The 27,791-nt window shown below is 38.4% G+C and overlaps 2 protein-coding genes across 8 annotated transcripts; one reads left to right on the forward strand and one right to left on the reverse strand.

Annotated features, from left to right (window-relative positions):
• Window positions 1-66: 66 nt before the first annotated feature.
• celf1 (cugbp, Elav-like family member 1) lies at window positions 67-24,581 on the reverse strand. Of its 6 annotated transcripts, none has more exons than XM_059532385.1 (16): window positions 24,417-24,581; window positions 20,184-20,226; window positions 16,775-16,897; window positions 12,443-12,630; window positions 12,050-12,132; window positions 11,758-11,806; window positions 11,131-11,265; window positions 10,231-10,310; window positions 9,498-9,659; window positions 8,370-8,427; window positions 8,058-8,180; window positions 7,419-7,535; window positions 4,682-4,870; window positions 3,538-3,681; window positions 3,233-3,404; window positions 67-192 (listed from the first exon to the last, which is right to left on the reverse strand). In XM_059532385.1, exons 3-15 carry the CDS (start codon window positions 16,876-16,878, stop codon window positions 3,277-3,279), a joined length of 1,560 nt encoding a protein of 519 aa, XP_059388368.1. In that variant the 5' UTR covers window positions 16,879-16,897; window positions 20,184-20,226; window positions 24,417-24,581; the 3' UTR covers window positions 67-192; window positions 3,233-3,276. The 6 variants fall into 6 exon arrangements, with proteins under 6 accessions (XP_059388368.1, XP_059388360.1, XP_059388346.1 ...); XM_059532377.1 differs by having other exon boundaries at window positions 8,370-8,439; XM_059532363.1 differs by having other exon boundaries at window positions 8,010-8,180; window positions 8,370-8,439.
• ptpmt1 (protein tyrosine phosphatase mitochondrial 1) lies at window positions 23,702-27,507 on the forward strand. Of its 2 annotated transcripts, none has more exons than XM_059532425.1 (5): window positions 23,702-23,718; window positions 25,341-25,656; window positions 25,748-25,828; window positions 25,924-26,115; window positions 26,843-27,507. In XM_059532425.1, exons 2-5 carry the CDS (start codon window positions 25,510-25,512, stop codon window positions 26,972-26,974), a joined length of 552 nt encoding a protein of 183 aa, XP_059388408.1. In that variant the 5' UTR covers window positions 23,702-23,718; window positions 25,341-25,509; the 3' UTR covers window positions 26,975-27,507. The 2 variants fall into 2 exon arrangements, with proteins under 2 accessions (XP_059388408.1, XP_059388400.1); XM_059532417.1 differs by lacking the exon at window positions 23,702-23,718 and adding an exon at window positions 24,081-24,235.
• Window positions 27,508-27,791: the final 284 nt, after the last annotated feature.

Here is a 27,791-nt window from a genome sequence, read left to right on the forward strand (position 1 = left end):
TCCCTATTGGCAGCACAAATGAACATCACACAAAGAAACAAAATTAATCAATAAGCGTTCAGTTAACAAAAGTTAACAAAAAGGTCAAGGGTGAAATTTCAAGCGCCAGGGAAGCGAAGAGGACAACGGACTGGACGATGAACTTTTGACGTCACATCGACATACTAGGCAAACGATGACAAACGGGCACATCTAGAACAAAAACAAAACAAAACGAATAAACATAGGTTAAAGCACAACGGAAAAAGGAGAGGGGATGAAAAAGAAAATCATGAATGATTATGTTTGCATGAGGAGGGGGCTTTCAAAGGTTCACACATCTAAACACAAAACATTGAATGCAACATAGGAAACGATGAAGAAAAGTGGTAAGAAAGGGGGAGAGATAAGCACCGTGCCAATAGTGAACAAAGGGAATAACATTAAACATCAACAACAACACAGAGACAACACAACCTGCCTACTACAGCTACGACAACATTTCAAATATTTCTCACAACCGCATTTCGATTTTAGACCAAGGGAAAGAGAGAGAAACAAAAAGAAAAATTGTGCTTCAATGTTTCAGCTATTTCAGCGCAAGTACTTTTATTTTGTGCTTCAATTTTGAATTGTGAGGGACTGTGGAATAATGCATATTTGGAGCTGCTCATATTGGTTCTCATTCACAAAACACCCATCATGGGAAACACAAATGGATACAATTTAGCTACATCGAACTCCGTGAAGGACAACAACATGATGGGACACAGAGAATCATCATTAAACGCATACAGAAATTTAAGACTCAATGTGTTTGGCACATTCGTGGAACGACCCTGCACTTGTGAGCTGTTTTAAGGCGCACAAATCCGCAGAACTTTGCACAAATGCCAGGCAATCTGCTCCGGATAAAAAAAAAAAAAGGAACAAAACTAAGAAGAAAAATCTGCCTAAGAAACAAAAATCCCTGCCTAGAACAAGTTCACAAGAATCTTTGGATTGTTCAAAATGGTGATTTGTGTAGCACTCCCATTTTTCTACTTAATGTTTTGTAATGCATGTAAATCATGTGTTTATTTGAACAGAGGCACAGATCAAGAAGTGGACATTTTCTGCACTAGCATCTAAGCGCTTTAAGAGGGGCTTCACACCTGGGTTCAGTCTAAAGCTTCTCTAACGTATTAAACAAACTGATAGGCATACTGAGATGTGTCTGCACTCGTCGAAAATGGGTCGTGAGGTTAACAAGAATTGGCTTATTTGCAATAAATCTGCGAAAATAAAAAGCACTTAATAAATACAATGTGTCAAACAACGACGACAATAGTGAGGTAAATGTCAAAACAATAAAAGAAAATAGTCTTAAATATACAATTTTCACTAATTTCCACTCTGAGCTCAAGTTATGTTGTGAGAGAATTAAACATGACTTCTTATAACAACATTTCAGCATTCGTCTCTACACATGGAAATGATGTACTTAGTTTAGAGAGATTACACGAAGTATAAACTATAGACTGAACGTTGGATTTGCTTCAGATTAAAAAAAAAATTGGATTAAAACGCCACTACAACTAGTGAAAAGGGCCACAAAACTTCACATTAGGATTCTACAAAAACTGCTGAATCTTTTGAGTTGATTTTTTTTAACCATTTTAATTCAGAGAAATTATTTAGGCAATATTATAAAACCTCTATAAAAATAGAAAAGGCATAATAGTTAAGTAATATACACTATCTGGATAACGTTTTCTTCTCAGTTGCCATAAAAACGATCTTACCTCATGACCCTGCTGGACTCAGATTGGCATTAACATTTGATTAGGATTTGAACACTTATTTACTGCCATGATCAACCGACGCAAGAAATACAAACTAGAACAGGATTGCAGGACGAGTCTCCATACACCAGGGTACAAGAGACCACCTGCAAACACAGGAGATAAAATACTTACTGAACACTTGCCATGAAATAAGGAAATTTCAGTTCAAATGATTCGGACAACTAAGCGGCAGCGATTGTAAACTTCCTTCTTTCTTTCTTTTCTTGGCAGTATCGTCTCTCACTCTTCTCCAGAATGCAAATATTGCTAAAAGCTTCAACGCCAACCTCCTCAATTGAGGCGTAGGATAATGTATCAAATGACCATCAAAATAAAAAGCGTGTTGTAGATTGTGTCTTTGAAAAAAGAATTGATACAAATGCCATTTAAAACCATGCGTGCTACCACCATGTGGTTCTTCAGCAAAAATCTTGGGTCAAAAAAAGGGTTAGGTTTTGTTTGAGGCTTTAAGAAAGGATTCGTGAACTGAAATGAAGCACTCTGTCACTTATTTCATACATATTCTTTAGAAATGTTCACGTACCAGGTGAGCAGAAAATGGGCGAGAAGTGTTGGTCTGACAGAATGGGGAGAATGTCCTGAGAGTAAAGTGTAGCATCTCCTGCAAACTAACAATATTGAAGGATTAACCTTCATCTAGGAACCAACATGGGATATAATACCCTTGCTTAGTGTTTGTCTTTTTAGAATGTAAAAATAAAATCAGAAAACACTGTTTTTAGCTGAGCCCTCCAACAGAACACATAAAACAGACTTTGAAGCAATGTTACATCACCCTCATTGTAAAGACAGATACATTAAAAATAAATAAATAAATTAGTGAAATAAATACATGAATAAAATAAAAAGGCATCCATGAAAATTGAGTATAGCCTGACCTTTCAGAGGCTCAAAACAATATTCAGATGATTGACTGATTATCTTATGCACCGATGCAGCAAGCCTCCTTCGTTTTCTAGAAAGGCAGCATTGTAGGAGGCATCAGCATTACACTGTCTGAATGTACTACAAGAGTCTAGTGTAAACACAGGAGGACATCTACAGGGGCCAGACCGTGGTGATCAACAGTCTAAGGGACTGAAAGCAGTCACACAGGCTGGCTTTCATTGTGCAACATCATTTGACGCAAGATTTTTACACAGCAAACTTGTAATATGGCACCAAAATAAAAAAAGACGCAAGGGAAAATAAAAGATCAACAAAACAATTAGATCTAGAAATGTGGAAAACAAAAATGAACTCTTTACTCCTTGGAACAAATTCTTAATTTGCATGTTGTCTTTGTTTTGAAGGTTAAGAGAAAAGATATGTAGGAAAGGCCAGAGAAGTAAAAGAGGGATTAGGAAAGGCGGGTGTTAAGGGTGGGTGGGGTCATTCTTAACTTTCCAACGTTACACTCCACTTACCAGAAAAACATTTTCAAACCAAGTCCATTTGAGAGTAAAATCATTCAGTATGGCTTGCTGTCATTTTTGGATCGTTTAAGTTGCACCTTCAGCCGCTTCATCCCAATCTGAAAACCGTTCATTGACTGAATGGCCGCTTGGGACGAAACCGGATTGTCGTAACTAACAAAGCCTGACACAAAACAAAACAAAAGAGCCAGACTCTAGTTACCCACTGCATAGAACACGCATCTAAAGCTTGCTTTGGATTTCAGAATTCTGAAATCAACACAAAACATGCACAACTGGAACGGGGCTCAACTCACCAAAACACTTGCTAAGGTTGGTCTGTTTGTCAATAAAGACCTTGGCAGAGATAACATTGCCGAAAGGCATAAACATCTGCAGCAAATCCTGATCACCAAACTCTTGTGGCAGATGGTAGATGAACAAGTTTGCTCCTTCGGGGCCTTTAGAAAGACGAAGAGAAAACAGACAGAAACAAAGAAAGCTTTTGACTCTTAAAGCTTAGAGCGACCTTTTGATTTTCAATGAAGCTTCAACACTTCTTCTCTTTGCCTAGTTAAAAGAACATTCTGTGCTAAATACCATGTAAGCATGCTGTTGATCACCACAGAAAATAATAAAGACATCCCTGAGTTGATAAAAACTATCATATTGGAGGTTTGTAGTTTGTTAAACCATTTAAACTGAATTAATTAAAAACATGTTTATTGCCTGATTTGTAAAGTTGGATAATTTTCTAGGTTAATGAAGGTCTGGTTAAACATTACCGACATAAATTACTGTGGGCAAGTTTTGCTACAGACTTGAAATCATAGCTGGGACTGCACATACAGATACATACACATAAAAAAAAGTTTTTTTTCTGAACTTTTATTCAGCAATTAATCAGCAATTCACCAAATGTGAAAAAAAAATACATTTATAATGTAATTTATAATTTAGAAAATTTGCTTTAGAGCTTTTTTTATATCAAAGATTAATGAAATCACATATCCTGGTTTCCACAAAAATAGAAACCCTTTGTTTTCAACACTGATAATGACAAATGTTAAAGTAGCAGCATAAAAGCATCTTCCAGCAGGCTTGAAGTTGTTTTTTATCACAGAATGCTCAATGAATTCATTGGCAGAGAGCTGCTGGTGTGGATCTCAGTTTACTTTTAAACAAACCAAAATGTAGAAAATGCATTGTGGACAGCGATGATTCTCTCTTACCCGCGCTCTGATAGGGACTTGCTGTTGCAGCATATTTAAAACAAGAATGAATCCTTAAGATGGTGATCAAAAGAGCCACATCTAAACACACTGAAAAGCATCATGGGCCAACACATGCCCTAAGAACTCACCCTTCTAGCATAAACTAGCAGTTTTACTTTACACAGAGGCTGGCAATCTCCCAACCTTAAAAGCTGCTCAAAGCTCAACTGATCTTTCATGTGCTCACCTTCCTTCTGGCTGCCAGCGGCACTAACGTTCTGCTGTGACAGTAAACTCTGACTGTAGAGGCTGGGCAGAGCGGCAGCGGCATATTGCTGGATCCCAGAATAGGCTGCTTGAGTCAGAGCTTCCATAGCACTGCCCGAGCCGTTCGAGAGACCTCCGCTGCCCAGACCACCATTCAGAGCAGCCATGCCTGCGCACACAGAAACACAGCTACTGATAGATACAGAGAAACCGCATTCAGAGACAAGAGACGGAGTAAAAATAGAAGGAAAAGAAAGTTTAAAAACAAAAGAAATGACACATTTAACATCCATTTGAGGCACTTCAAACACGAGTGGTCAGTGCTTAACATTGATGCAAATGGGGTCCAAAACGTACATTTAGATGTATTTCAAAATACATACAATCACATCATACTGGAACAGTAATGCAAATTATATAAAAAATAAATAAATAAATAAATAAATAAAATAAAAGATTTCAAGTATTTAAATGCAACAGCATTGTGACTTGTGAACTTTTTTTGGTAATGTGTCTTGGCTGACCACTTGTGTTCACATCACCTGAAATTGAAAAAATACCAATGGATATACAGGCTAATTATGCAATCTTTATAACAAATTATTACACTGCTCTGTTGAATACTTGATTCTGATTGGTCAGTTGCTCCACATCGCATCGGATCCTGATCACCCTGTCAGGGTTTATTCTGAGATAACAACCAGCTGGATATACATTATCCCTTACTTGTTTACCATATTCTTCATTCTTTCAAGCAGACACTTATTTTTAGAAATAATGTTTATGAAGTTTATGTCAATGAAATAACCGTTTACACTCACTTCACTACTAATCGACTGTTTACGTGAATACTCATCAAAATGGTCAATTCAACATAATTTTGCGTGTAATTTTCTGTTCAACTCACGTGCTGTGTGAGACTCATATCGGTGTTTGTATGTTTCAGTGTGTGTGCTCAAATCATCCCGAATGGAGTTCTCTTTATTTATTTATATGTCTGCTCTTCTCTTACTCCCAGATATTGACATTTTTTTTTACATTTTATGAGATGTGCATGTTAGCCCTCCCTAACATTTCCATCTTTATTAAAGGGATAGTTCACTCTCAAATTAAATTTTGGTATGTTTTAGCTTACCTCAAGGGCATCCAAGATGTAGGCTTCTTTGTTTCCGCAGTATTTCCCATTTTGCTATTTTTAGGTCAAACCGTTCTTGTCTGTGACTCATATAATGGAGGTCTATGGTCACCACCTCAAAGAGCATGCACAGAGGAGTCCAAATTAAAAAAATTCCCCATCGTAAGTACACATTGATGACCTAAGACACGAAACGAGTGGTTTGTGTAAAAAAAACGAACCGTATTTATATCGTTTTTACCTCTTGTACACAACCACGTCCAACTGATCTGTGGGCGAGAGTGCTTCCTGATGTGACGTGGCTTAGTCTGCGCAAGCGCCGAAAGCGCCGGAAATGATCTCTCGCGCGTGTACATCACTCATTGTTTGAACTTACTGTCTATGGTTTACACAGAGATTTCGGAAGTGTTACCTTTCACTGTGAAGATCTAAACATATTTAGACGTACAGGAAATTGCAATGGAAGATGATATCAATATATCCATAGACAACGTTTAATTTTTTTCACAACCATATTTATTTGAACCAGAATTCACAGATCAAGTACTCAGGAGCGATCCGCTGCAGCAACACGTCTTCAAGCCTCAGAGAGACAGAGATCTCTTCAAAATTGGTGGTGTTTTAGTAGCAAGTGTTGTGAGATGCCAACAGAAGTAGAGAGCATATGTTGTCACAAATGGAACAACTACAAGACGACAACGAGGACATTGACAGTATCGCATCACACACCTGCCTGACTGAAGTTCCTGAGTTTTCTCCGCTGTTGAGACGCAGCGTTTTGCACGCTGTGTTTAGTTTGCCACGTATAAACTGGAGGCGACGTCCAATGCCAGAGGGACCCAATGGCACGCTGTCAATAGAGTGAGTAATGTGTTGTATTTTTTATTATAAATCGCAACGATTATAGGGTGCATTATAAACAAATTAATTACAATTACTGCATTATATTTCAGACAGTGCAGATTGGTGGTGAATCGTGTGGTAAACAGTAAACAATGAGTGACGTTCATTCGCGAGAGATCACTTCCGGCGCTTTCCGCGCTTGCGCAGACTAAAGCCAGAGCGCGCGCACACGTCACATCAGGAAGCACTTGCGCACTCAGATCAGTTGGATGTGGTTGTGTACAAGAGGTAAAAAGGATATAAATACTGTTCGTTTTCTTACACAAACCGCTCGTTTTCGTGTCTTAGGTCATCAATGTGTACTTACGATGGGGAATTGTTTAATTTGGACTCCTCTGTGCATGCTCTTTGAGGTGGTGACCATAGACCTCCATTATATGAGTCACAGACAAGAACGGTTTGACCTAAAAATAGCAAAATGGGAAATACTGCGGAAACAAAGAAGCCTACATCTTGGATGTCCTTGAGGTAAGCTAAAACATACCAAAATTGAATTTGAGAGTGAACTATCCCTTTAATTGACGAAAATGGCAATATATTTTCATCAGTTTTTTCATTCAAAACAAGTTTCTTATTTTCATTGGTAAAACATTGTCAACGAAATTAACACTGGTGTAAACAAGATCTTTAGATACCATTTGACCTCATACATTTAAAAAAAAAAAAAAACTTTTCTTACTTGCTAGGGAGCTCATGTTGAGACCTGCTCCAGCGCTCGCAGCAAGAGACTGAAGAGCACCTAAAGACGCCATGGGGTTCACTGAAGAACTAGTACTGGAGGTGGGAGAGGAACCCGCTGTGCAGAGGAGAGAAAACAAGAACCAGCTCTGACACATTACTAAGCCAGTGTCAGAGATCAAATCACAAGAGACTTCTTTTTGAAGCAACCGATGGGAAGTATCAAGACTAAGGGCACGTAGAATGATGCATGAGCAGCAAAAACATTTTACAATAAGGTTCCATTTGTTAAAGGATTAGTTAACTTCCAGAATAAAAATGTCCTTAAAAAAAAAATTTTTTTTTTGACTAAAAGACAGACATGAACATCTCAGATGAAATTTTTCAAAACAATTAAAATGCATGGTGCAGCCTCAATAATTGCTATTTAGTTACAAAAAAAGAAAAGTAGTTTTTAACGATCATGATATCGAATGCATTAACTATAGCCAAAATATTGAACATCTAACATTTGTTATTGACCAAAAACCTTACAAAGAGACTAATAAGGAGCAAAGGTAAGAATAGGAGGAGATTAAAAAGCGGGACCAACCCTTGTAGGCGTCCCAGGCAGATTGAGCGGGCTGTCCGGAGGGCGTACCTGAGCTGGTGAGGACGCTGAGAGGGGAGCTGGAGGTAGTTAGAGCACTGCTACCTGTGGGGGTGGCCTGCGTAGCACTCGCTGCTGCCGCCAATGCAGCCAGATTCTGCATGGCATTCAGACCTGCCACAGATAGCAGACCACCCACATCAAAACTGCATCATTATCGCTAACACTCACATGCACAGCCTCCTTTCATTGTCCTCAACTGATTTTATAGGCATGCAATATAACAGTTTTACAAGTGGCTAACTAACAGCAGACCATGCTTTCTAACTGGTCTGAGTGGAGCAGAGGACATCAGACTCTCACCTGACATTGGATGGAGATTGTTGAGCGCATTTCCAGAGGACGCTGACTGTTGTAGAAGCTGCAAATAAAGCTAGACATTACATCAAAACAGAGAACAGAGAGAGTCAGGACTGCATCCAGGACTGTGATGGAGAGGAGAGGAGAAGAGAGGAAAAGAAGAGGAGGAGGATAAATCGAGCAACAAGGCAAAATAAAGACAAGCAGGAGCACATGTGGAGACAGAAACAAAGAGGAGCGAAATGTGGACATTCAAGGGATATATAAAAATTAGAAGTGGACTGAGAAGCATTAGAAGGGAGAAAGATGATGATAGAAATAGTTTTCACAGCACACCCATGGAGCAGCACTAACACAATCAAACAGGGCTACACATCTACACTGGCCCACATGAGAAGTTGTTTTAGGAGTAGCCAATCAAATTAAATGCAGCTAAATGATGGCCAAACACAGACCTGTAGCCCATGTGCTCAAACACAGCAGAACAACACAGCAACATTTTGAAGACGAATTAGACTGATTAAAAGGCCCTATTGGAATCTAAATATGCAAAAAATAATGCATTACAGTCTGGAAAAAAATATATATGTGTATCTTGTAAATCATGAAAATATTCATGTGCGATTATAACATAGTAGATGGCAGTACTGAATACTGGTTTTAACAGTCATGAAACAGGAAAAAAGATGAAGTCACATAGCTACTGATGCTGCAGTAATCATGATGGAGGAGATTACAGGCGAAAGTATACGGTTACATTTAAAAACTCTCTTCAGCTCCCTACACTTAAGTTTTAAATGAGATTCATTGACCAAAAGAGAGAAAACGCAAATAATGCTTATGAATTTGACTGAAAGCATGGTTTGTTTTTCAAAATTGCTACAGATATCACAATAATAATGTTACTGTGAATTCTTTTGGCCATGAAAATCATAGTGTAATTCTACTTTGGTGGCAGTCCTAAATGGAGCAAACACCAGCCCTCGTGTACCAAACACAAATGCTTTCATTCTGCAAGTGCTTTACACCGTTTATGTAATGGAGTTTAAATGTTTTAAACTGTCCTCAATATAGTCATGGTTTCTACATGCACAGACCTCATATGCAACAGGATGTGTCCTGTGTACTCACTGCAAGATACTGTGGCCCTAGTGAGTTCAGTCCTGTAAGATTTCCCCACATGGAGGCAGCATTGAGCTGTTGCATCTGTTGCTGCAGCTGTTGGGTGATACGTTTCTGTTCTTTATCCTTCTGCGTGTCTGCAAACTTTACCACAATGGGAGAAGAACAGCCCTGCGGGACACATGCAAAAATAAATTAAAATGCAGCACAGAATTTTATTTAAAAAAAATAAATGTAAGCAGTCAAGAAAATATCAATAAACTAATACTTTTGATCAATTGAATGCATCCTTACAGAATAAGCAACATCTATAAATAAAGCTTTCCGTTTCATGCTGTAATTGTAAACATTCCATCTAAAGAATCCTGAAAACAAGGCATTACTGTTTCCAAAATTAAGCAGCACTATTTTCTCTCTCTCTCTCTCTCTCTCTCTCTCTCTAATATATATATATATATATATATATATATATATATATATATATATATATACATATATACATACATACACGCATACATGCATGTATATGTATGTGTGTGTATATATTGAGAAAATAGTGCTGAAAGAAAGAAAAAGAAAGATAGATACTATTTTTGAATGGTAGTGTAACTTCTATACAATACAAAAAAAGAAACTGTACTTGCTGTATACGATGCATTAAGGCATACACATTTATCATCTCTTAAGCACAGATATATCAAGTTTAAATGCAGAAATGGTATGTGTGAACTGGTGTGTTTACCTCCATGGTCTGTGACTGGTGCATGGATTTGATGGCAGACTGGGCCATCTGTCTCGCTGTGAATGTGATGAAGGCACAGCCTGCGGATGGAGTTGACAAGTATGACAGTAGATCACAAAAGGACACCAAACTCTGTGATTAAACCATAACAGCATAAACTAGAAATACTAATGAACTACCACACAGAAACACAACCTCAAATCAAAACAGGGTTTAGGCCCGGTCTCTCTGGAAAGTGAATAGGTTTGAGAGCTGCTGAGTCAATATGGGTCATGTCTATCACTAAATCAGTTGCCATGGTGATGGACAGCAACTTCACTCAAGCCAATTCTAAAATAAATAGCGTGGGCCTCAATGTGCATTATGTTCGCTTGGTAACACTTTTGGTTAACTTAAATCACAGTGACTGTTCACCGCAGGTAAACAACAGCTAGAAACTAGGAGAATAACATTCCCAAATTAATCATTAAAGCGATATATTATTAATTTGCTGCAAGCAGTCATGGTTATATAACATCTGATATCAGTTGCCATGTTGAGTCTGGGATAAATGAAGTCATTTTCATTTGGGCTGATGGGAGCCAACTGAGTCTAATTTTTCTCTGATGGGTTGTGCCTGCAACTATTAGTTACGCAAAACACTGCCTCTGCGAAATAACTTAAATGAGAGTGAGCAGAGTGACTGGTGAAGATGTACTTCATGTTTATTAGTGCGCTACTAGTGCCCTGAGGGGAAAAACTAGAAGCTGCTAAAGATAAATTCATTCTTGTATGCTCTACAAGTCAAAACATTCCAAGTAATGCCTCCATTCCCGTATTTGTGTGTATGGTATCCCATCATGTGTGTGTAATTAGCTTTGGATGGCGGCAGTGATGAGATGCATGTGTTTGAGTTCTCACCACGACTCAGTCCGTCAGGGCCTCTCAGTATGCGGCACTCCTCAATTTGGCCATATGGAGAAAACATGAGCCTTATGTCATTCTCATTGCACTTCTTTGAAATCATTCCAATAAACAGTTTTCTGTCTTCTATCGCTGAAATACAAGAAAAGCGTGTTACGGCAGCACAGCCTCTGCGCAGGATTTTGACAGTCAACTGTGGAAATTTCATCAAGCGATAATCTAATGTTCAAAGGTTTGGGGCCTAGAAGAGGCTGAATTTTTTTTATCAAAAATACAGAAAAATAGAAATATGGTGAAATTTTCTATTTTAATATATTTCAAATAATACTGTGATGACAATGCTGAATTTTCAGCATCATTATTTCAGTCTTCAGTGTCAAATGATTCTGCAGAAATCGGTCTGATATGCTAGTTGAGCGCAATAAATATTTATCATCAATGCTGAAAACTGTTTTGATTTTTGTGGAAACAGTTATTTGAAATTAAAATCTTTTGTAATGTTATCAGTTAACTATCTTTGCTTTTTCTCTCTTAAAAAAAATAAAAGTGGAGCCTAAATTCTGGAACATTAGCATATCTGAACAAGGGACTGTCATAATACTGTTGTACATTCAAGTCACTCACCATTGTTTTTCTCACTATCTGCAGGCTTCATCTGTATGGGATGATGCATCTGTACAGAGAGGGAAAAAAAAAAACTTGACTTAACACTGACATTTCCCAGCCTCCATGAGAAATCTGAAAAGCTTTAACAGCTCCATTGGGTGTACTGAAAAAGCTTTTATAAAAGCATGTCAATACGTGTGGAAATTCGATGCATTAAATGGTAGAAGGCCTGCTCATCTGACAACACGCATGAGGATTAATGTATTATTGATAATATAAAAAAAAAAAAGAAGGTAGATCCTTTTCTCACCCCTGGAAGAATCTTCATGTTGTGAAGGGCATTTTGTGCTTCTAATGCAGATTTACGGCTGTAATATGTGATAAAACAACAACCTGCAAATGCAATAAATGGTCTGTGAACCAAGTCCAAGATGACATTTCCACTGAGACCAATTTCTAGAACTCCATTCCAAATCCTAGTGAGCAGCACTTTAAGAAATCGTTGGCACGTTTCTAATGTAAGGAGCGTTCCAAAAATCAGGCTACTTAATTAGGCTGCCATCTGAGACAACTTGCTTTTATGCAGCTCTGCATGTGTGTGTGTGTGCGCGCTATGTGCTCACTAGGTTTTGGAACAGACTATAAGTTATAAGAGTGACTGACAGAAAATCTCTCAATCTGCAGTGTACTGACTGTCAAGTACCTTTACTCTGTGGGGGGTTCTGACTCCTGTCCCGAAGAACATTGATTTCATAAACTGCACCATAGGGTTCAAACAGCTCACGCAGCTGATCCTCTGACCACGTCCGGGGGATCTGACCCACAAACATCTTTATAGCATCAATGTCGGGCTGGTCTGGGTGGTCCAGAGACCCATTCATCTTCTTGGTTCTACAAAAAAATATATACATACATGCCTGTTTAATGAGTCTTAAGGACATGACCCTCAATTTCTCCAGTCTCCCTGACAGATAAAGCCTAAACACAGCAAATATAAAAGGATGCACACAACAATCTCGTATCATTCCCAAGAATGAAAACACTACAATTAAAACTAGCTTCATTTACGAACAGTGCTCCAGTGTTAGACTAACAGTATATTGCTCAAGCTGATTAAATGGATGTTTGGCAGGTTAAGATGCAGCAAAATAATTATTCATTTAAACAATTGTGTACAACTTATTTGCCATGAAATATACAAATGCATAACTCAGCTATCTTCTGTGAATATGAGAGACCTCCGATTCATTAGGGATTATAGGTCAATCATTAGAAGAATAGCAGTGCAGTAAACCCTAAACTATCTGCACTACAATCCAGTTATAATAAACAAATTAAAATAATACTAGTCTGCAATGTCAAGCAGCATAACAAGCCGTTTCGTATAGTTTTACATAACTGAAAGCCTGTGACAATGGAAGCCACACACACATTCAATTTACAAACAGCCACATCCGCTCTAGTTAAAAAACAGGGTGCTAAAGCATTCATTGCATTATAAATTCAGCACTATGTGAAGATTAAACAATAAAATCCCTACTTAAACATCTATGAATAGTCATGAATGGTTTTTTGGTCATACACAAGATTTTCTGAGGTGAGAAATAACAGAAACATTCATTCATGAACTAATAGCTTACTACTAACTGAATTTAAAATGGATGAAACCGAAATAGCAACAGATCGTTTTCTTCTGTATCATGTCATGCAACAGAGCAACAGATTATTGAAAAAAAAAATCATATTATCTATGATGCATTTAGAAAATAGATGGGGTGAATTTCATTAAAATTTTAATCAATAAACCACAAAAACTAGACACTGAAAAGAGAGGAAAAGGTCAGATATCTAAAAGAATAAAGCAAAGACTGTGATGAGAATAAATTAAAAGAACATCTTCACAGTGCTGCTTGACAAAGTGGAGCATGAGGGCAAGCAGTGAGGGACGTCACTGACAGGCCTGAAGCACTGCTTCATCACTCTCTTTAGCAGCTGCTGCTCAGTGGAGTGACAGACCACTTTAAGATAAACACAGCATTGTGCTGCTGACAAAGAGCAGCATTAGCCAGCAGCTGAAAGCCAGATTAATGGCGTTTATCGATTCGAGGACAGCAGAGCTAATAAAACCTTCTACTCTTGTCGATTTTCCAGCAACCAGGACTTGTTCAGACAAGCAGATAACACAGATTATATATATAGTATATATAGATAAAACGGATTTCATAAAATTTGTATCGAAAAGGAATTGTTCAGGACAAAGTATAAAATTGTTGAATGATACCTAGTCCTACCTACCTAAATGATAGTCATCTTTGTCCTATAGCCCCAAATTAACATGAATACCTCATGCAAGCTGCCTTCAATATGAATTCCATTTAATTGCAACAATGAACTATTTTCTGCATTCCTCCTTACACAGCAAACAACATATAAACAGATCAGAGAAGACAATTTACCATGGCTAATTCTGCAGTTTCTTGCCCCGTTCTTGGCAAAATTGTTCCCTTTGAGGTTGTAAAACCTCCAACAAACAACCCTAATATCTTTAATAAAAAATAAATAAAATAAACACTCAAACATGTTACTGAAGAATCCTAAAATGGCAAAGAATGAACCCTTGCATTTCACATGTAAACCTATAAATAATATCAGCCACTGAAGATGCTCCAGCAAGAAGTGAAACTAGGGTTACACTTTCCATTTTAGACTAGGCAGCAGAGCAACAATTATGAAATGCTTTATGTAAGGAGACTGTGCTGGTGAATAAAATAATGAATGCCAAAACATACTTATAGTGGAAAACAACACGTTTGCAGAATTATGTTGTAAACATGTACTAGTAGGGCTCTAATGAGCATTAACGGTCATCTCCTGAACGAACCCATTACCACAGAATACTCAGACATTAAAAATAGCTACTCTCAGCTCCAAATAAAAAGTAAACAAACCAGTTAATCACTCAAACCACAGATTAATAAAATGTACTATTAAAAATACAGAACATTCCACCCTAATACAGTGACCATCAATAAAAGGAGGATTTAAGGTATTAGTACGTAACCCAAATTAAGCTCCGCCAAGCTAACAGTCAAGTCTGTACTCACACGGAGCTGGAACTCAAACTGCAATGGTCCACCATCATCTCTGGCAGAAAATCCATCTTAAACGAAGCCATTTTCTTCAGCACTTCACTAGTCAGTAAGTCTCAAGTGAAGACTGACAGAATCCACAAAAACAGACTCTCTCACACTTAAACAGCCACACAGCGACTATCCGTCAAGTACGTCTCTCAAGTTCAGTCATAAGTGACACAGGAACAGCTGGGTTAGAAAGGGAAGCGTACACCTCATAGGGGCTGATCAGACCCCACAAAACTCAAATCGACATGGAGCAGAGAGAGACAACGATGAGGCTCGGCACTGTGCTGGATGACAAACACAGGCCGTAGATCTGGTCACTGGGCTGGGACTGAGGATTAGGATGGGCCCAACAGGCCACTGAAAGCTGCACCCCTGCTCCCACAAAGAAAAGTGCTGATGGAGGGGGACTTTTTTTGTGAGTTTTTCTCTTAGCAAAGCAGAACTGAGTGCAGTGTCAGATAAATAAAGTGTCAGATTGATGCTGATAAGCGCAAGTGAGCGGCAGGAATGAATGGGGGACGAGCAGCTCTCTTGTAATCCCTGAGCTGAAGTGCCCCAGGACACAATTGGGTTCCAGCAGCAGGCCACGGGCTGCACACTATTCCAGCATGGAGGGGTGACGGAAGTGAGGGAGAAACAGGCTGCTCGGGGTCATGCGACAAGGGTCGTGTTATAAGCTCGCAGTCAAAGATGATAAACAAAACAAGCCACAGGCAAGCGGAGGTCCACTGTTTGGCTTGGTTTAGAGCAAAAACAGCAATAGATAGCAATGATAGTCTGCGCATGACCTGATATTTCATTCGGACCCAGAATACAGCGAGATGAACATCACGGAGCGCTAAACTCTCATGCAGTGTGCATTTCATTCATACTCAAAGCCGGAGCGCGCTCTCGTGCTAATAGTCATATTAGGAAACTCCTAATCCGGACAAAAGCATCCAGCTATCGCTGTGATTTTCACAGGAAAACAGAAACTTATGCAAACACGAAGACATTAATATACGATCATGGCAATAAATTGTTTTTTTTAGTCATCTCCAGCAGGTGATAAAGTATATGAACAATGCAGTGCTAATTGACATTAGAGTATAGAAACTATTCTGCCTTATTATGTGATAAACAGTGTTTGTAGTATATAAACAAATCATTATTATTTGTTATTGTCCAGCATTTATAGATTTCTAAACCAATTAAAAGCTAGAAAATAAGAGAAAAATCAAAGTTGCCTATACTACCAGTCAGAAGTTTTTGAACAGTAAGCTTGTTAAAGGTTTTTTTTTTTTTTTTTTTTAAGTCGTCCCTTCTGTTCACCAAGCCTGCATTTATTTGATCCAAAGTACAGCAAAACAGTAAAATGTTTGAAATATTTTCACTAGCCTATTTAAAATAGCTGTTTTATATTTGAATATATTTCAAAATGTAATTTATTGAACATCCTGGATCTGTTTTTTCGCTCTTCTTTATTCTTGTTTATGTATTATAGAAGTATCGGATTGGGACTCTGTATCGGCAGATACTGAAAATCAAATGACTGAGGCAAAAAAACCTGATCGGGGCATCCCTTTATTATTTATATATATATATATAAAATACCCTTCTAAAAGATATAACTAATATCTCAGCAATTAATTAGAACGTAATACATTTTATTTCTTCCTCGCTGGCCTGTCAGACATTCAAACAGGCCATGACATCATCGCTAGTAATGCGGTGACATCTGGTGGGCTGCACACTGCAGGTATGGTTACGAATCAGAAAAAGGAGCAATAAAGAAAGAGCAAGTTCCAGCTTCAAAATGAAGCTGCTTGAAAGATGTTTCCCACTGAGGGAAAACCTGCAGGTCGAGGGGAACCTCATCCCCCGGGTAAAAAGACATGAAGTGTATGTGCTCTTACCCGCCAAGGGCAGGTACTTCCACAGCAGGAAGGGAAAGCTCGCATTGAGGTTGCCCGTGCTGCGCTGTGGTCAGGTAGAGGGCTTCAGCGTCGATGCTATCCATCCAGTGACTTTGTCAAACACTACAGAAACACACCAAACATTACAGGACACACACGTACACACAGGTAAACACATACTGAAAGGGAAAAAGAAAGAACAGGAGAGATTTTTTCTGACAGAATAGACAGCATGCAAAACTGCATGTCACAAAACGGCATGCACACATAAAACACATGTAGGAGAATAAGACGGCACTTCCTGGATGATATGAATATTGTCATGTAAACGACAGACTATCATCTGGGATGAAGCTGTTCTCACTTTAAAAGGAAATCAGTTTGTAGAAGCTCAAACACAAAAGGTTTCTCATATTGAAAAAAAATAAAACGATCTAGATACGCAACTATAATTGATAGAGTAGTAACATAACATTGGTGTTTAGAGTACTCACATTCTGTACAGCTTAAAATATAAATAAGCACACAGGACCATCTGGGCCCAAAATAGGATCTCAGTAATAAAAGAGATAAAAACAACCTGAGGGAATATTTGGGGCTACATTGAAGCTACTTAAAATAACTTTCTAAAATGTAACCAAATTATATAATCTATTTAACCTGAGCCATGTTTTTATGCCATAAAATGTAAAAATCCCTTATAATAATAAAAGTAAGGGAGTTTTAAATGAAGTGACAGAATGACACTTGAAACGATACATTTACTTTAAATACAAACTAGAACAGACCCTAATTACAAAAACAAAAGGATGAGCAGCATTTAGATGTAAAACAGCCAATCCTAAATTTAGCACAGAGATTTCAATCATTCAATCTTTTGTGTTCATTCACATCCTAACAAAACATTTTACTAGAATGAACCTGACTTTCCAACAACACATTTGAGTGAGTGCATCGCTGTAGCATCAGAAAAACAACAGCAAATCAGGGAAAATATTTTCAACATTAAAACTTCCCCAGAAAATCAACACCATTTCTAAACAACGGCAAGTCTCCCGAACTACAAACTACTACTAGCAGCACCTCAACTTTTGGTTCTAAAGCTACTCTCCAATGCTGCACACGTCAATGATTTATCATCCCTTTGAGAAACTTTGAGAAATGCCATGCAGCTGTGATGTGTCTTCTGACCTGGGAAGCATAGAGAGAATGCTCCGAGAAGACCGTAGGCCATGCCACGTTTTAATGACTGCTGAGTGACTGTGTGGCTTATTCATGGACTGTCTATGTAAGGCAGTGTTATAAGCCTTTGGGGTGGAGGGTGGAGGGGCAGAGCATATGGTCAGCACAGTTAATCTAACAACAAACTCACTTTCAAACACTGGCACAGACAGCACTGTGGACAAATGGAGTAATACTGAAGCATCTGGAACAACCTAGCAGCTGAGAATACATCACACACACAGCTGACTGATCAGAGAGGGGCACATAGGCGGACATTTACCAACCACCTATCAGTCAGTCATTATATGGAACCTCAATCTCATTTCTCTCTGCATGACAACAAAAATATAAACTTATATTACTACAGCCTGATAAGAGCAACACGTTGTGCCAGCAGTTCAGAATGCCAAGTGTCAGAAACTGGCGACCTACTACAGGCGCTATGGATGGCTCGATACCACAATTTTGGCTTCGGTACGATATCAGAATCTAATACCTCGGTATCGATACTAAATCGATACCACAGGTGACCAATAACCAGCCTCAAAAGTTAAAAGAATTGAAAAATTTTATTAAAAAAAAAAAAAAACACTGCTTGAAACTCTGCTGCACCAAACGTACAAATCAAAAGTATAAAAATGTTCACAAAAAAAAAACCTACAGACAAGCCAGGGAACATACAGTAGGTTTAATGCATTCCATAAAGTAATGTTAACATGCTGAACTAGTATTAGTTTATTTAATTAACTCCAAAATTACCAACAATACCCACATAAACTCGTGCAGCACAAACGGTAGAACCAGTCATTCTACAAGATACAGCCCCTTACATGCAACACTAAAGAAATTAATAATAATAATAAAAACAACAACAGTAGTAGTATCATATATTGGAGATGTTTAAATGTATGGGAATAATTACTTGGGTATTTAATGGCATTCATTAGCCACATTAGCAGGAGCACAAACAGGAATGTTCCCGACAGGTGCTGCAGACCTCCATGTGGTAACTCCCTCCTGGAGAGCCTTGTCACGATTTAACAGCTGCGTGGTGCAGCAACTGTCAGACATGAACTTACTACAGCGAAATCTGACAGAAGTCAAAGCCAGAAAGCTTCTTGCCTTAAAGCATTAGTATTGGTAAGCACAAAAACTGAAGACTTTCAATAGCTCAGTACAAGTATTTTTGGCTCCTTGTGAGTCTCTTAAAGGTGAAGTTGCAGATGCTTGATGGCTCCTTTAAAGAGCCTGCACTCTGACACACATCCCTTCCCCCTGTGACGGAGACATAAACCCTCTTGACGTTGCACTAAGCGCTCGTAAACTCATGCCTACAACTGCAGTCCAGACCCTCCAGTCGAACACTCTTCTGTAATACCTCAGTATTTATGTAAATACACACAAATATGAGCACAGAGTATGTTGGAATTGCCAGCCCGCAGTGGCAGATAATGGAGGTGTTGCCATGCAGGACAAAAATCCAACTGCAAAGAATGGCCCACCATAGCATCAACACATAATAGTGTGTGTGTGTGTGTGTGTGTGTGTGCTAACAAGTAACCAAGGAAACTGTTTGTCTCCAATTCTGAGCACTAAACACTTAGGAACAGAGTTCATTTTATGCAATTTTGCTTCATGCAGCTCTCTTACAGAACAACATCAATTGACAGAAATGAAGGTGCAAAATCCTAAATGACATAGGATCTCCACATGTCTAATACTTTATTACAAGCTGACATAAAATGACAATAATTATCCAAGCACTAGCAGCATTGTCATGTAAGTGTTTACAGATATGACACCAGTGGCTCTCGTTAAAAGTGTAACTCTAGGAACTACAAGCTCCGAACATCCAAACAGTTTGAGGAGCACAGGCCACAACTGCTCATTTCTATGACAGAGGCGAGAATAGAAACCTTAGTTCAGGAACCAGCATAGTCGTTTTTCTGATTAGACGTGTTGTCAGGCTTTATATGGACTGGAAATCAACTCATCTGCAAACTCTCAAACTAATCTGTTGGCTTTGTGCGAGTTGTCTAATGATTCTAGTCAAATCATGTTCTGAGCGCCAGTCATTTGGAATATGAATACCTACCTTTCCCACATTCATGCATGACATTGTGATGTCTTGCTTAACAAACAGTCCACTGTAACGCATCCTAACACAAAAGTGAGAAGCACTTACCCTCTCAGTGGCCTTGCTTTTCTGAAATGTTGCTCCCGTCAATCTGTAGAAAGAACAGCCGTACGGTTAGACCTGCATTTTATCAATGAACATCTGTGCTGATTCCCAGTATTTGTGGACTTGCTGTCCTTTACCATGCTGAGAAAGACACAGGGGCTCATTTGCTATCTTCGTGTATTATTTATACTGGCTCTATTAGAGTTGGGTTTTTCCTTTAACAATCAAGCCATGGATCCGGACAGATCTTACAAGAGAATCGATGCTGCACATCCTTCCAATGTCTGATAAGGACTGAACAGGTCAGTTACAACTGGCTTTATCTAATGAAAACCTAATGTAATGCAAAAGCATAATACAGGCATATATTGGCATACATTAAGATAATACAGACCTACAGTGCAATATGTTTACTTTTTTACAATTTTGGGTGTGTCTTCAGAATGGTTACCTTTGTGTTTAAAATTAGTTGCATAAAACTTTATGGCTAAAACATCCCATTAACTTCACAAATACGTGATCAAACAGAGGACAATTACACACAAGGGGCATACTTTATTACAATTACACACAGCTGAACTGTGAACAGTTTCGAGTCCAGGGCCATGGTCACTCATAAGTTTTATTTATTTGTTTGCTTACTTATTTTTGTGAAATGGTCTTTTGCGCTATCACCTATGCAAAGTTGGTGCAATAAAGTAACATCATAGTTAATTACATATATGTATGTGTGTGTGTTTGTATAACGTATTTTATATTATTTAGGCACTTACAGGCTAGTTTGACAGATGTTCTAATTCAACTTGCCATGTGAAGTCAATTTAACAACATTTTCTCATATGGATATTATTTCTTACACCTTAACAGTTATAAGACTAGCTTATTAATACCAGGCCAGTAATGACTTAATTAATCAATATAGCATTTGTAATGAAGGAACCACCTATATATGTGATAAATTCTAATAAAAGTGGTCACGAGTAGTTTAAAAAGATTTTTTATAACATTAGTGCTGGTTGAAATACCGTTTTCTCCTCTTTTCATCACTCTTTTTATTTTGTCTTTTTTTAGATACTGCTCGACTTTCAACAGGTAATTTTAAAGTCGCCGTTTCTCTAAATAATTCAAATGGATCACATATTTGACCATCAGCCTCGCAATATAAATGGCTCGCGCAAATCTTATGATCTTATAACACTTCTCGAGCTCGCGCTGAGTATACGGTGATTCGTGCGCCAGTCTTGAACTGTGATTCAGTCAATTGTACTGCTCCGTTCACCTCGTACATGAAGTTAGCACTTATAAAAGAACCGAAGGCGCATATCATTAACAGCTTGATTCGAGGTTTCCATTAAACATAGTATAAATATATATATTGTTTTTACTTTTTGGTTATTGGGGGCCCAATAATTCCTGTACACAAATACCCCAAAGAGCTCATTACAAGCTATCACGTCAAGCAAAACGGATAAAAGGGACTTAAAGGGATAGTTCACCCAAAAATGAAAATTATGTCATTAATAACTTACCCTCATGTCGTTCCAAACCAGTAAGACCTCCATTTATCTTCGGAACACAGTTTAAGATATTTTAGATTTAGTCCGAGAGCTCTCAGTCCCTCCATTGAAACTGTGCGTACGGTATATTGTCCATGTCCAGAAAGGTAAGAAAAACATCATCAAAGTAGTCAATGTGAGATCAGAGGGTCAGTTAGAATTTTTTGAAGCATCGAAAATACATTTTGGTCCAAAAAAGCAAAAACTACAACTTTATTCAGCATTGTCTTCTCTTCCGTGTCTGTTGTAAGACAGTTCAAAACAAAGCAGTTCGCGTCTCCAATACGCATTAATCCACAAATGAATTAAAGCGGTTAACTTGTTTAATGTGGCTGACACTCCCTCTGAGTTAAAACAAACCAATATCCCGGAGTAATTCATTTACTCAAACAGTACACTGACTGAACTGATGTGAAGAGAGAACTGAAGATGAACACCGAGCCGAGCCAGATAATGACTCGTTCACGAGTCAAGAACCGGTTGCTTCGGTCTTCGGATCACCAGTAGTTCTTTCGGACAGTTCGATTCAATAAACCGGTTGAAGAAAACGGTTCACTGGTTCTTTTGCGCTCGACGCAATGGCGTCATTGGCGATGACTGCAAGCCTTCGGTTTACCTGGGCTCATAACATTAGCACAGAATCAGTTCAGAATCAATCACCAAAAGAATCAATTCGGTTCATGCGCTCTGTGTGTCAGTCTGCTTCACGCTGAATCACACATGCGCAGTATCATCAGCTCCTCGGTTCACGAATCGGACGCGTCTGACAGAAAGGGTTCTTGACTCGTGAATGAGTCAATCTTTCGTTCATTATCTGGCTCGGCTCGGTGTTCATCTTCAGTTCTCTCTTCACATCAGTTCAGTCAGTGTACTGTTTGAGTAAATGAATTACTCCGAGATATTGGTTTGTTTAAACTCAGAGGAAGTGTCAGCCACATTAAAAAAAGTTAACAGCTTAAGTCATTTGCGGATTAATGCGTATTGGAGACGCGAACAGTTTAAAACGATTAAGTTCTATTTGGTGAACTGTTTGAAAAAGATCAGGTTATATCGAATGATTCGTTCGCGAACCGGATATGACAAACTGCTTTGTTTTGAACTCTCTCTCACAACAGACCCGGAAGAGAAGACAATGCTGAATAAAGTCACAGTTTTTGCTATTTTTGGACCAAAATGTATTTTCGATGCTTCAAAAAATTCTAACTGACCCTCTGATGTCACATGGACTACTTTGATGATGTTTTTCTTACCTTTCTGGACATGGACAGTAGACCGTACACACAGCTTCAATGGAGGGACTGAGAGCTCTTGGACTAAATCTAAAATATCTTAAACTGTGTTCCAAAAATAAACAGAGGTCTTACGGTTTGGACCAAAATGAGGCTAAGTTATTAATGACATAATTTTGCAAATTGGGCGAACTAACCCTTTAACGGCACTGGTCTTGTTCTTGTTCAATGTTATCAACTTATGTTGTCTTTTCCCTGAAAAGCTTTTACCTACAAGGCTCCCATTTTAGACATAACTCATTTCTATACCAAACTAGAACTGAAGGTCACAACACTAAGATGATAAAGCATTCCCAAAAGAACACAGTCCACATTAGATTATAATTGCATTAAGCACCGACAGGTCCTGCTATAGTCACTATAATGATACATTATGGATTCCTCAAGTCATTTTCAGAGAGCTTTATCCATCATAACTGTACATGGGTTTTGGTTTGGAAGAAAATGCACAATCGCACATTGTGTAGCTCTTATCAAATGATAGCGGTAGTTCACGTGACAGTCTTGAACAGCAGCAGCTTTCAGTTCAACAGGCCTCTGAGCTCAAAGCAGGCGGCCAGACACTTAACAGTAATTTCTCATTTACGTACATATAACCTTACCCAATTTATTGACCGACTCAGTGGAAGCAAGCAGCTATATGAGCTCTAAGCTACCCAAACACTGCCACTGAATGTGATGACCTCAGAAGCAGTTAAGTGTAGTGTATTTATAAATTTTATTAGCACGTCAGCCTTGAAAAAATAAAGCAAAAGCTCTGTAAACAAGAGACGTTTCTATTCGAGACTAGCGCTCGGAGTGTCCCAAGACTAACTTTTACTGGGATCGATACCTCCATTTGATCGATATGAGATTGAGCCACAAACTTGCAATTTTAATTTTTTTTTGCAGAAGGACCATTTCAAAACGGGCGAACATGACAGGGCTTCTATGCTAAAAACTTAACACTATTACTACAGTAACACACTAGCTGAATTCATTTAGCCAGGGAGTGACCATGCGTTTTCCAACAGGACCTCTAGTTTGTTTATTCCCAGAGCTATCTCAGTGGAAATACATGCGATGTAAAGACCGCATGTGCAACACAGGGAGGGAGCGACCTGTCCAAATCCTGCACATCACCTGCAGCTTTTTAATTGCTTTGCATCATCACACTTCTCCATGACGCTTAAACTTAGCAGAAGAGCGCGCCGAAGTTACACAAGTTCAGGTAACTCTCACTGTGCATGCACTACTGATCAAACAGTATCTAACGTTAACGTTATAAACGACACGACGACGCGCTGTGGTCGATCGGCTCTTACATAATGACGCATGTTAGCGCGTGCTAGCGACCGTAAACAACTGCCGATGAGCTCGCGCGGCTACAACCACGAAGAATCAACACTTACCTTCGATGCCCCCTTTTGCAAACGGAGGAAACTGAGCAGGTACGGTATGCTGACACAGGGGAATGATTGTGTAGTGGGATTTGTGAGTTAGTACTTCTCACTGATTACGTCTTCCCACGACAACCTACTTTCTGGGTGGAAGAGGGATGGTGCAAAATGGCTGTCTTTCCTGCATGCACCATCACATTTATTAAAAGGGAAGTGGGGTGGAGCCTCTGTCGAAATGTTTTGGATAAATATGTGATTCTGGTGTCAAAGCCTTCATAGACGCGACTGTGAGAACAACTTCTATTTATGTTTTATGTAAATTCGCATAGAAATACTTACAGCAACAGTTAAAAGCAATTGGTTAGAAGACGTTCCCCCTTCTCGAGGACACAGATGTGCATTTCTCTCACGTGGTCGCTCAAGTCAATAAAAGCCCAAGAGGTCTGCGCGTGCGATACGGAGATAAAAGTCAAACGTGTGTAATTGATGGACTGTTTAAATGTGAAGTCTGTGCAGCTGTAAATTACTTAAAGTACTGTAACAAGAACACCTTAAAGGTGCATTCTAGTGCACGTGTAACTAGAGTATGACAAATAAACTAAGATTTAACACACTGATTTGTTTTTGTTTTTTTTGTTTTCCTTTTTGGACATAGTGCCAGTGCTCATCATCATTATTGACTCTTTTGCGCTGTATTGTAGTATTTTGAATAAGTACATTATAATGAAATGGATTCATTTATGTTCATTCATAAACAACATTAATACACGATACACTGCAAAATTCCACGAGACTCATTCAAATGTAGGCCATGACTTTAATTTCAAATCTCATCAGACAAAATGTGTTTCTTCAATATCTGGTCACCTGACTGGATGGCTAACTAAAGGCGTTCTTGGTTCAGTGAATTTATTCCCTTTCCCAATCTGTGTTTAGGGAATCAACCTCCAAAACAGAAGATGGCAATGTTGAGGATCCGTACCAGGCGTCGAAGAAAACCAAGCCTGTTTCAAGTTTCATGTAAAGTGGATATGCAGGAGTAGTGAGAATGAAACTCTTGTGACACGTTTGAAGTCGTTCGTGTCGTTCGTTCACACGAGGAACGATGTCGAGTGTTCTAGCGAGGACTTTATTTTATCCCACGCTCGCTTACAATGTTGTCATGGAAAAAATCACTTCCAGACAATGGTATAATCGCGTGGACCCTACTGTCATTCTCGGTGCTCTTCCATTCAAGTCAATGACAGAGGAGGTAAGATTTACCATTTATCATTTGACAAATTCCAGTCTTGTTTCAGGAATCACCTAATGCTTATTCTTAATCTTATTTCATTTGGTTTTAGTTGGTCCAAAAAGAGAAAGTCAGAGGAGTTATTACTATGAATGAAGAATATGAGACAAAATATTTCTGCAATTCAGCTGAGGTTAGTATCTCTGCCACGTCTGTCACTCATTAACAACCATAATTACATGTCGATGTACATCTGAGGATGTTGTTTTCCTGTTGGTCACATAACAGGAGTGGCAAGATGTTGGCGTTGAGCAGATCAGACTCAGCACGGTGGACCTGACAGGTGTTCCCAGCCTAGAGCACATTCACAAGGGTGTGGACTTTGCCTTGAAACATCGAGAGGAGGGCACCAGTGTCTATATTCACTGTAAGGCTGGCCGCTCACGCAGTGCAACTATTGCAGCTGCATACCTCATCAGGGTGGGTATGAGTCTGAGATACATCATGAACAATAAAAAAACAAGCAGCAATATATAGCAAAGCTCTATGTCATAGGTCACTAAAGTGAACAGTATTTGTCATCGTGTGGTTGCATATTTGTCCGGTACTTTTTTAATGGAGCATTTATAATCTTTAGTTTCTTAGTTTTATTGGTGGGAAATTTTGGAGAGGAAAAAATTATACGTAGTGATCACTTCTCTAAATAAAACCCACATAAGCAGAGTTCAAAGGAACTTTTGTAATTTAGCTTCACTTCTCTTTTTAAAAAATAAACCATTCACAATTCCATTCAGTATATTCTTTATATTAATTTGTTCCTTTTTGACAGCGTAGGCAGAGTCCTTGTTTAAAGGAATTTAATGATTAAGTCAAGTAGTTTGAATCAATGGATATTTTTACATTTCTTTTGTAAAACGATAATATTAAATGTTTAGCTACTTATGACCTCACACTCTTTTCACTCTTTTTAATTAAAAACTTGAATGATTGCTGTTAAATCACTGAGGCAGACCTGACTGAAAATGTAACTTTAAAACTTTTTGTCATCCTAACAACAAAAATATATATGTGTAAAATAAGTGCAACAAAGCAGAAGAAGAATATCAAATATTGAGGGGGGGGGGGGGGGGGATTTTTCCTCTCTGATTATTCTCAATGTCTGTGTTGGTTACAGCCATGAGTTAAACATCTCTTTTTTCTTTCACAGCTGCACTGTTGGAGTCCAGAGGAGGCCTATAAGGTGCTAGCCTCAGTCCGGCCTCATGTGCTGCTCCGCTCAGACCAGTTGGAGATACTGCAGGAGTACTACAAGCAAGTGTGCAGTTCTGAGTCCAGCTAGAAGATATACAGTGTACAACCGCTGACAATTATGCTTAATCTGATATACTGTACAGCCGTAATACATTGTTTTTCCTTGTTGGAGTGCATATTTTTCTATATATTCTTTTAAGAATTTGTGTACTACTCAAAAGAAGACTTTAAGCTATAATAACATCCATCTGGATCAATAATTACATTGTGAATAAAAAAAATATTACCTCAGATGTTTTAGACATTGAATTTACAAATACTATTTATTTTTGATTGAGTAAGTGATGTAACGTTTTTAAAGGTTTTTTTTATTTTTTATCCTGAGCTTCTAACTGACTTTTTTGTACTAGGAGTTGTTAAAAAACTGCATCTAGTATTTTTTGTTTCTTTGTGGATGATATCTATAAGGTCATGATATTTTATAATTGTAAACAGTAGGAAATCCTGTCTTGGCAGCTTAACAGAGTCAAAGAATTTAATGATGTTTTTTAATGGTTATATAGTATAAAGAAACTGAGAGAGACCATTTGCAATGTATTTTAATAAATATGACAAACCTCAGTATGTGATTATCTTTTTTACTGAAATCCAGGGTCAGTGTTTTTAACCCTAGAAGGTGTACTGTGCCATATTTGATCAATTAATTTCTAGTGTGTCTAAATTATCAACGTGATCAAAATGTTGCTTAAACACCTGTCATATACACCCTAATCTACCACATGCTTTCTGCCCTCCGACTGACTGAGATCGATAGTTCAAACCTTTTTAGTAAGTAAAATGCCTTTTAATAAAAATCTCACTAATTTACACTTCAATTAGAATTGTGTTTCTTAAGTAAATAACAA

Source organism: Carassius carassius, chromosome 3 (genome assembly GCF_963082965.1).
Source record: "Carassius carassius chromosome 3, fCarCar2.1, whole genome shotgun sequence".
NCBI lineage: Eukaryota > Metazoa > Chordata > Actinopteri > Cypriniformes > Cyprinidae > Carassius > Carassius carassius.